General features: G+C 34.1%; 2 protein-coding genes and 1 non-coding gene across 3 annotated transcripts; 2 read left to right on the top strand and 1 right to left on the bottom strand.

Annotated features, from left to right (window-relative positions):
- Positions 1-1,058: 1,058 nt before the first annotated feature.
- Positions 1,059-6,037, bottom strand: LOC129249095 (uncharacterized). Its single transcript, XM_054888726.1, has 7 exons — positions 5,942-6,037; positions 4,058-4,400; positions 3,893-3,984; positions 3,341-3,671; positions 3,154-3,269; positions 2,751-3,093; positions 1,059-1,491 (listed from the first exon to the last, which is right to left on the bottom strand). Exons 2-7 carry the CDS (start codon positions 4,394-4,396, stop codon positions 1,114-1,116), a joined length of 1,599 nt encoding a protein of 532 aa, XP_054744701.1. The 5' UTR covers positions 4,397-4,400; positions 5,942-6,037; the 3' UTR covers positions 1,059-1,113.
- A 1,525-nt stretch (positions 6,038-7,562) lies between these two features.
- On the top strand, positions 7,563-9,098 carry LOC129248350 (40S ribosomal protein S8). Its single transcript, XM_054887871.1, has 4 exons — positions 7,563-7,585; positions 7,883-7,989; positions 8,291-8,702; positions 8,930-9,098. Exons 1-4 carry the CDS (start codon positions 7,582-7,584, stop codon positions 9,031-9,033), a joined length of 627 nt encoding a protein of 208 aa, XP_054743846.1. The 5' UTR covers positions 7,563-7,581; the 3' UTR covers positions 9,034-9,098.
- On the top strand, positions 8,812-8,857 carry LOC129249634 (small nucleolar RNA R442). The gene has a single exon (XR_008582684.1). It is a non-coding gene; the product is annotated as a small nucleolar RNA R442 (small nucleolar RNA).
- Positions 9,099-9,473: the final 375 nt, after the last annotated feature.

Genomic DNA, 9,473 nt, shown 5'->3' with positions numbered 1-9,473 from the left:
TGGAAATTTGTACAAATATGCACCTTGTTACTTGTGCGTACGAAAATAGATTTACACGTTTTCATAAAAAAGTATCGATACTAAAATAGCATTGGCACATAACTATTTATGTTATATATATTTGTTTCGTTATGACATTTTCGGTCTCTTTCACGCACAATTTAAATATTTCCACAGAACACAGAGTTGCATTCCAATGATACAAGAAATGGAACGTTGCCAAATTATTGAACATTAATGAAATTAAATTACTAACTTATTTTGCGCAAAATATTAGGTTACCTTTTTTATTCAGCTGTAGTATACTACATTTTTTAACACGAACACTGGAGAAAAGATATAGTCAATATATTAATTAGTCAATGTTACTACCGAAAGATGTAGAAAATGTTAAAATAAAAACAGAAAATCAGTTCCCAGTTTATGGTTCCACTATACAGCTGGCACGAAGTATATAATACGTGCAAACCGTGGAAGTTCAATAGCACTTCTTGTCAGTGGGAAAATCCCTTAATTATCCTCATCATAAAAAAAAATCATCCAAATTCCAAAAAAGTTTGAAAACAAAATTTTCAATTATAAAAATTAGTCGTTTTGGTTGTTTTTTCATACTATAGCTTTTAAAGAAATTGAAAGCAACATTTTTATTTAAAAACTGCATTTCGAAAATGATATCAAAAGGCAAGCGTAATATAGATTTATAGAGCTTAACAAGACTTGCATTAGTAAGCAAGGTTAATATAATTAACAGCAAATAAATATCCATCTCGACATTTCACAATTTTTATCTCGTATTCAAATGAAGTGTAATTAAATATACGCAATACATCCTCTATTTTTAAATTGTAAACAAAAATCGGCATAGAGTTCCACCGAGCCCGTTTTTGGGCTTTTTCTAGCGACACGGTGCGTATTTTTACTGATACCCAACGTTTTTAAAGCGCACATACAGTAATTTCATTGTTACTACCAATTACATATATAATATGTATTCTGCACTCCATGATTCACTACTTACTTTCTATTTTTTTATTGTTGCCAAATTCTGATTCTTCAACTCTAGTTTTCGTACACTTTATATTCGGAATAGTGAAAAAAATAATTCAAATTAGATTATATAATATATTCAAACGAATCACATGGTGGTGGTGGCGTTGAAGATCGTTTCTGCGTATCCTCGAAGTCCCACATGACTCGCATCAGTTGCCTCATAGCTTCATCCCTCAGGTTACGATTGAGTTTTCGTAGCTTAGTTGCCATGAGAGAACAAAATATATCGCATTCATTGGTTCCGTAAGACTCCTTACATGTTTTGCTCGCTTTATGCTCCAATGTATCCTTTTCCACATTGGTGCTTATCTTAATTTTTTTAGGAACGTCATCCGATTCTATGCCATCAGAATTTTCACCTTCTACACATTCATTTTCTTCTTGCTGTATGTTTATCATCTTAACCTCCATGTTCTCGGAATCATCACTTTCACATGGTAACTGAAAATTAAAATTAGTGAAACGGTAAAATGGTAAAAATTCAATTAAAATTAAAAAAAAAAAAAAAAAATACCAGTCTAACGGTTAGACGCGATAGAAGTGAAACCTTCCGAAAAACAAACTGAGAGAGAATGAGACGAAAGCAGCATTAGGAACGGGATAATTATAGGTTCATTATAATATTGCTATAAAGTTCATATTTCATTTTCTTCATTTTATTATTATTCATCCTCAATGTTTTCAATTTCAACAAATGATACGAGTGGCTTATGATAGCTAAACTATGATACAAATGCTTTGGTTGCGATGTTGTCAACATATCTTTGAAATACCGCGTCAATTGTTGTTTTTGATCGTGTTGTCGATTCAGTGCGATTGTTACACATTTTTAAATTAAATGTTGTATTGAGAAAGTCAATTAAAGGAACCGCTGTGTCCAATGCAAAATTTACGTTAAAATCGCCACTTAAAATCATTGGAACCTTATCGTAATCTTTTCTAAGTATCCGCGATACTTCTGGTGTATACTTTATTAAATTTTCGTGAATGAATTCCGTGATGCTATTTATTGATTGATTCGGTGAAACATAAATTGCCACAATTAAAACTGTTTTTCCATTGCTCAATCTGGTTTCGCATGCACATATTTCTCCCACTTTAGAGAGCTGAACAGACAGTGATTCTAGTTGCTGTGCATTCAGATCTATTTGTGGAGTTACAATACGAGCACCGTCATTTTGATTGTGGTATATTGAAACACCGCCTGCAATTGCGGTAAATATTTAAAAATTAAAATATTTACGAATATAAAAATACGGACGCAATACAGCACACGCGGTTGCTATTACGAGTGCCGTAACACGTATATTACACAGACGTACTAACATACACACAAACATTCGTAGGACGCTTGGTCTAAGCAAGTATTAGGTAGTGTAGTATAGGTATACATAATGCCTTCTCGCTCACCGTGGCTCCGTAATACGCAGGCGCGCACACATACGTACTAGCATACATACAAACATACATACGTATGACGCTTGAACTAAACACCAGAGGAAGTAATAGACAGTGTAGTATACATACTACAATACTCACTATACTAGCGAGGCTCAGCAGTACGCAGCCACACACATATACGTATATCAACATATAACGCTTCGTAGCCAAGAGTGTCGTTTTTTCCTTTCATCGAGTCTCAAATCACTCCCAACGATTCTAAAGAAGTTTTCATTTCAACTCAGTTTTCACTAACTCACCGAATTTCCGTTACAATGTGTTTCGTTTTCTTTGCAATTATCGTATATAAAATGCATTGCTTTTAAGAAACGCCAATTTGAGAAAAACACACGTTTTCCTCCGGCTTCCCTGCCTTCCCTCATTTTTTTCAGCTCAGCCTTGCAATGGGTTCGCAGACTTTTCCACTTTCTTTCTATCTCAATTCTCTCGACACCCATGTTTTCAGCCACTTGACAAATATCTTTCTCTCTTATATTTTTTAGCCTATACTCTCTTGTAGATCTATCCCACAGAGATGGATGCTCTTTATATTGTTGAATGAGTTGATAAACAGCTTGGGGGCTCCATTTTCTTTTTAAATCACTGTGAGGGTACATAAAATATAGGGCATATTTCTCAGCATTTATGTATTTTTTTACTCACGTAGAAACAGACGTTTCTTCCAACTCATATTTTCCTATATCAGGATTCTCAGATCTGTTGAACCTTGGATGAATTGCAACATCTTCTAAGTCAGAATTTTCACATTGTTCTACAAGCTGAAATTTTTAAATTTAGATATACACATATAATATATATAGATGACTGAACACTATATGTTTATACTCACATAGTATTCATTACAACTAGTTTCCTCTCTGCAGTCCTCGTATAAGAACTGCATTGGGCTTAAAAAGCGCCAATGTGAAACATATAAATCGTCTATACTTTTACTATTACGCATTTTATTCAGTTCTGAATTGAACTGGTTGCGAAGACTTTTCCACTTCTTTTTAATATCCTCTTTTGGTACACCCATGGTTTTAGCTATCTCTTCGAGGGTCTCATCTCTTCTAGAATTCACCTTAAACTCTTCATCTGATTGATCCCACAACAATGGGTGAACTTCGTAATGCTGAATGAGTTCAATAATTTTTTCATCACTCCACTTGTCCACTTCACTGCAAAGGAAACAGAATATATTATAGTAAAACTCAGAAAGTTACATCGGTCTTCACATGCAATCAGTTTTTTACAATAAGCTGTAATTTTAATATTGATTTTATTGTTAATTCATTTACCTACGATTTAATTATGTAAGCTATCTTAAAGTCAATCATTGTAAAAGTAACCCATGGTTGTATGGTTGTCTTCAATAAATAAATAATATTTGTATCTTCACCTTTCGATCAATTGATTACGTTGGGATTTTGCTTCATAAATATCATCAATTACAGTTTCGTCCTCATTTGAATCTTCGATCTCCATGGTAAACTAGAAAAAAAAAATTAGTTCCGAAAAATGTGTTGAGATCAAAATTTTAACTGAAGAAAGTAGAGTTACTTACAGAACACAAAGGCTCTTGCGTACTGATTTCACTTTCGTCTCGGTTTCCATACAAAAATCTCAAATAGCCAAAGTAGCGCCATGGTGAAACGTACAAGTTACCAGCCTTTTTGCTGGCGGCAATTTTATTAAGCTCCGATTTGTAAATGGTGCGAAGGCTTTTCCACTTCTTTTCTATTACAGTTTTTTCTACACCCATAGACCCAGCTATTGCCAATAGGTCCTTTTCTTTCTTTCTCTTCAACCTATAGTCTCGTGAACTCTGATCCCATTGGGAAGGATGAGCTTTAAATAACTCAATTAGCTCAATTATATGTTTGACACTCCATTTGTTTCTCATTTTTCTGTGAATACGAATATACATTGAATGAATCCAATATATCAAAATATTTAAATATATGAAATATGCAAATCAATCTATAAACTATCGGTTAATAAGTATATGAAATATGACATCAAGTGCATACAATCTGATATTAGAATCAGACTGCAGAAATTAGATTCGATGGTATTACTACACCGAATAGAAGCTTTTAAAATGTGGTGCTATATAAAAATGATGGGAATAAGCTGGAATGAACAAATACCAAATGGCGGAGTGCTAAATAGGATGCAAACTTCAAGGAACATGCTAACGAACATAAAAATAAGTCGCTTATTTCAGACATATTGCAAAAGGCAACAAATACGACGTTTTGTAACCTCGTTCCCACGACAATCGGTTCTACGTTACCGGAACGACTCGGATTTATATCTGGCCAAGGACTGTCACTATAGCAGCATTCCTCGCACATGTGTGGGAAATGTTTATGCTGCTACAACAATTGCAAAATATGATACAAGGAAAATCGAAGAACAAATCGAACAACTTGGTTTGGCAACATCAAAGAGTGGACAGGCCTCAAGACAATTGGCGAACCTCAAAATACAAATTTAATTGCATCAATAATAATAATAAGACCTGACAACCGTACAGCTAAAATCAAAATAAGTTTTGAATGCAATAGTGAATATGCAACATTGTTTCGGCAACCAAGAAGAATTATTTAAGATGTTAAACAAATGACACGATTATATTTATTATATTTGGGCAAGGACTGTCACTCCAGTAGCATTCCCCGTGCACGTATGGCGAATGTTTATGCTATAACAACAACAATAACAAAGACTCAATTCAAACTTTGTATACTGGCGCACATTTTAGTGAAATTTTCGGCGATGAGTCTTTTTGCAATTCATACATTAACCCAAAAGTGGACGTTATGCCTCCACTTTTTCAAAACTTGACCCCAGTCGCATTTTTTCCTGGGTTCAACATTTGTGCCAAATTTGGGAAATTTTGCTTTACGATATCTCTCACATGATCAAGGCTAAATATTTTCTTTTTACTAAAAATTTTCTTTTCTACCAAATAATTTAATCATGTTTTTAGGAAAGTTATTACTTTAAAAACCTCTTCTCTCTCTTTGAATTTTCAGGTAAAATTATAAGATGCAGAAAACATTTCGTAGGACAATGTTGGCCCACCCGAACACAAATATTATACTTTATCAGTTACAGCCTGCTGAAGAAGCGTGACTGTAGAGGAATACACGGATCGAGTACTAAGAAAGGCATCTAAAGTTGTATTATATTTGAATTCGAACTGTTCCAGATTTGAATTATGAGCAAGTTATTCACAATTTTATCACCATTTTTAATGCATCCGAGTTTATTTGTTAGGACTGCTGTTTCCAGAAAACGTTCAACCACGTGAGAGCAAATCCGAATTTTTTTATTCACTTACACTTTTATAAACAAGGCAACGTTTTTTTATTTTACAGATACAATAGCTTCTTATTTTGAATTTTTTGAAAATTTTGAATACTACATAGTAAACAATTACCTCAAAAATTTATAGTTTTCCTCCACAGAATGCAATAAGTGACAAAAGATTGCCAGCAACTTAACAAAAATGGCTGACAATCAATATTGCCGACGACATTGCCAGATTGCTTACACTAAAAAAATTCCGAAGTCTATATAATAATAAGATCAATATATGTAATATACCACATGCCATATATTGGATATATGTATTTATATAAATAAAAATCATTCAAGTTGACGGAATTCACTTTATTTTTTATATATATTTATTTTATCCTCTCACGATATCGTGGCAAACTCAAAAGCCTATTGAAATTCAAGAATAATTTCTATCTTTTCGGGCCATAAGCGAAATTTTAGTCTTATTAATATAAGGACCTCAAATGGAACATATACATAAGTTATATGAAGGCAAACAAAAAAGTTTTTACAATACCAAGGTTTGTAACTTTGTAGTGCTTGCGACCTCGGTAACTTAATATTAGTTTTTAGGTAGTCGGTAAATTTTATACAAATAAAATACATGGAAATCGTTCCCACATATCGAATAATTTTAATATCATTACGGACCAATTTCACACATTTCAAATATTAACCTATGCAAGAAAAAGAACGCCTGGTGTCAGCATTAAAACAAAATAAAGTGTTGTGCAAGGCAATTTTCATAGAGATAACATTATTTTCCGTATAAAAACCTTACCATCTGCCCAACCGTATGATCGTATCCAAAAAAAATTTCAAAGAAACTTGGTACGCCTATTACCATTTGACCTAGGTAGTTTGGTATTAGCGAAATCGGTAACCAGTCGGTAACCAGACTCAATTGGCAATAACGGAAATTAAAAAAATAAGTATAATTTATTGCAAATAATGAACCCAGAAAGAAAAAGAAAAGTTTGGTTCGGACCGAATTTAGCCTTCTTGTTGCTGTTGTTGTTGTAATAATATAAACATTCACCATAAATGTTTGGGGAATGCTGTTGCAGTGAATGACTGTCCTTGGCCGGATATAGCTGTTTTTTGCGATGACTTAGAATCGACTGTCGTAGGAGCGCTGAATGTAGCCTTCCTTGGGTCCTGTTTTTGAGTGCTAGTTTAACTGCGGTGATTTTTTAAATGAAGTTTATATTTATATATACATATTATTATATTCAACATGTAATTTGTAGAATTAATAAATTTTTCTTGTTCAAGATTTTCGCTAAGTTGTCGAATATTAGGTGATATTTTTATAAAGCTTAAGCTGATGGCCTCGTTGCTACAGCTTAAATTATCTCTGAACTAATGCAAAGAACTAATAATAACAATATTTTGTTTTCGAGAAAATATATGACCATAAGTTTAACTGGAGAGCGGAGTGAGAATTGCATTGAAAAATTGGCCCTAAGTAGCGCAAAAATGAAATTTCCTGATGTTTATTGCCATTGCCAAAGTTAACTGCTCAAAAATGATGGTAGTGTTGTTAAGATCGTAGGTTCACTGGTTGAACGTTCTCTGGTGTGATTGCTATTTACTGACACACAGCTATTACAATGAGTTGTCAAATATCGTCCGTGTTCTATTACTATCAGCTGTCAGTCTCGTGCATCACTGAATTTTTGACACGAGTTGTTAGATTTCTTTTTTGCTTCCTTTCCTTCTTTGTTTCTACTCAAAATGGGTAAGTGCGGCTATTCCCGAATGTAAAAATTTTTCAAGAAAATCCTAAAACATCCTTGTGTTAAATGGTGAAAAACGATTTGAAAATGTGTTTAAATCGGAGATATGAGTTTAGCGAGTGAAATTGTACATTTATTTACTAGGCCGAAACCAAAGGTGGCCATAAAATGGTAATAAATGTTTGTTATCAAGTACTGCAGTTAATGTGATTATGTACGGATATTCTTGAAAAATTTTATGTTGGGATTATTCTGAAACAAATTGAACTGTAAACTAATGCATTAAATAACTTATTTAGGTATTAGCCGCGATAGTGCTCACAAGCGCCGCGCCACTGGTGGCAAACGCAAGTCGCTCCGTAAGAAGCGCAAGTTCGAATTAGGTCGTCCAGCAGCCAATACTAAGGTATGTAAAATCGTCAACTTGAGTTTTTGTAAAAAGACATTCGGAGTGTTGCAATAAGGAGGTATGTAGGAGGAGATGCAAATTCTTTCATAAGCATTACCAACTGCAATGCTTCCCATTGCCTACTCCTTTCGTTGTACTGATGAGTGAAATTTAAACTGTAAGCGCGTATAGTTCCTTTGGATCTTTACAGTTTTTTGATGAATCAATAATTATGTTCGGACTACTGACATACATCTTTACGCTTAATTAACTTTCATTTATATGACGATTAGCTAATGTGCTTAATGTTTTTCCTCAGCTCGGCGCCATTCGCGTCCACAAGGTGCGCACACGCGGTGGTAACTCCAAGTTGCGTTCTCTACGTCTGGAAAACGGTAACTTTGCATGGGCGTCTGAGGGTATTGCTCGCCGCACACGTATTGCCGATGTTGTTTACAATGCATCGAACAATGAATTGGTGCGTACCAAGACTTTGGTAAAGAACACCATCGTTGTCATTGATGCAACACCATTCCGTCAATGGTATGAATCCCACTATGTGCTGCCTTTGGGACGAAAACGTAATCCCAAGCATCAGAAAACTGAAGATGAGAATGACGTGCTGAACAAGAAGCGCAGTGAAAAAGTAATGAAAAAGTACTTGGAACGTCAAAAGTTCGCTAAAGTCGATCCTGCGCTTGAAGATCAATTCATCTCTGGACGTATCCTTGGTGAGTATTTTCTTTAATGATAAAGCCAGTAAGAGAGTCAAGTATAAAGTGATGTTAATTTCCTAAGCGATCCAACAAATTTATTGTATCAAACTTGTTCTAAGTGCGATTCAAGCCTGTTGGATGTGATTTCGCTTGTCATAGTTACTCTGATTTTACATGGACTTTTTTACTTTAAAACCTTTAAAACTGTTCATTTTTATTAACGTACTAATTTTTATTTGCAGCCTGCGTATCATCCCGCCCAGGACAATGCGGTCGTTGTGATGGTTACATTCTAGAGGGCAAAGAATTGGAATTCTACCTTAAGAAAATTAAGTCAAAGAAATAAACATCCGTAAAAAATCAAATGCATAGGGCTTGACTTTTTACATAAACTAAAAAAATTAAAAAACAGCGGTGCGTTTTTTTGTAACATTAGAATTAAGTATGAATTTGCTGTCATGGTACAAGAGAGAAAATCGTTCCATTTTAACTTTGTTTTGATTAAAAAACAAAATTTTCACATTTGCCCATATTACAACAAACAATCTAGCGTTCAATTGGAACTTTTTGGCCGTGGGGGATTTTCTATAATTTAGTTTGGGTTTTTACCTAAGCAATCAGTAGATATCGCAATAAGTTTTTTACGCAGCGTAAAAGAAGAACTGATGGTAATTTCCGCATACTTCACGTTTTTTTGTGGATTATGATACTTGCGGCATGAGAGCGATATGCATATGTATTTACCTACATTTGTGGTCAAAATAATACGAGTGCCGGCATGAAAAA

Source organism: Anastrepha obliqua, chromosome 5, assembly GCF_027943255.1.
Source record: "Anastrepha obliqua isolate idAnaObli1 chromosome 5, idAnaObli1_1.0, whole genome shotgun sequence".
NCBI classification, from domain to species: domain Eukaryota; kingdom Metazoa; phylum Arthropoda; class Insecta; order Diptera; family Tephritidae; genus Anastrepha; species Anastrepha obliqua.
The sequence above is the reverse complement of the archived record's forward strand: the minus strand, read 5'-3'. Positions and strand labels throughout refer to the sequence as shown.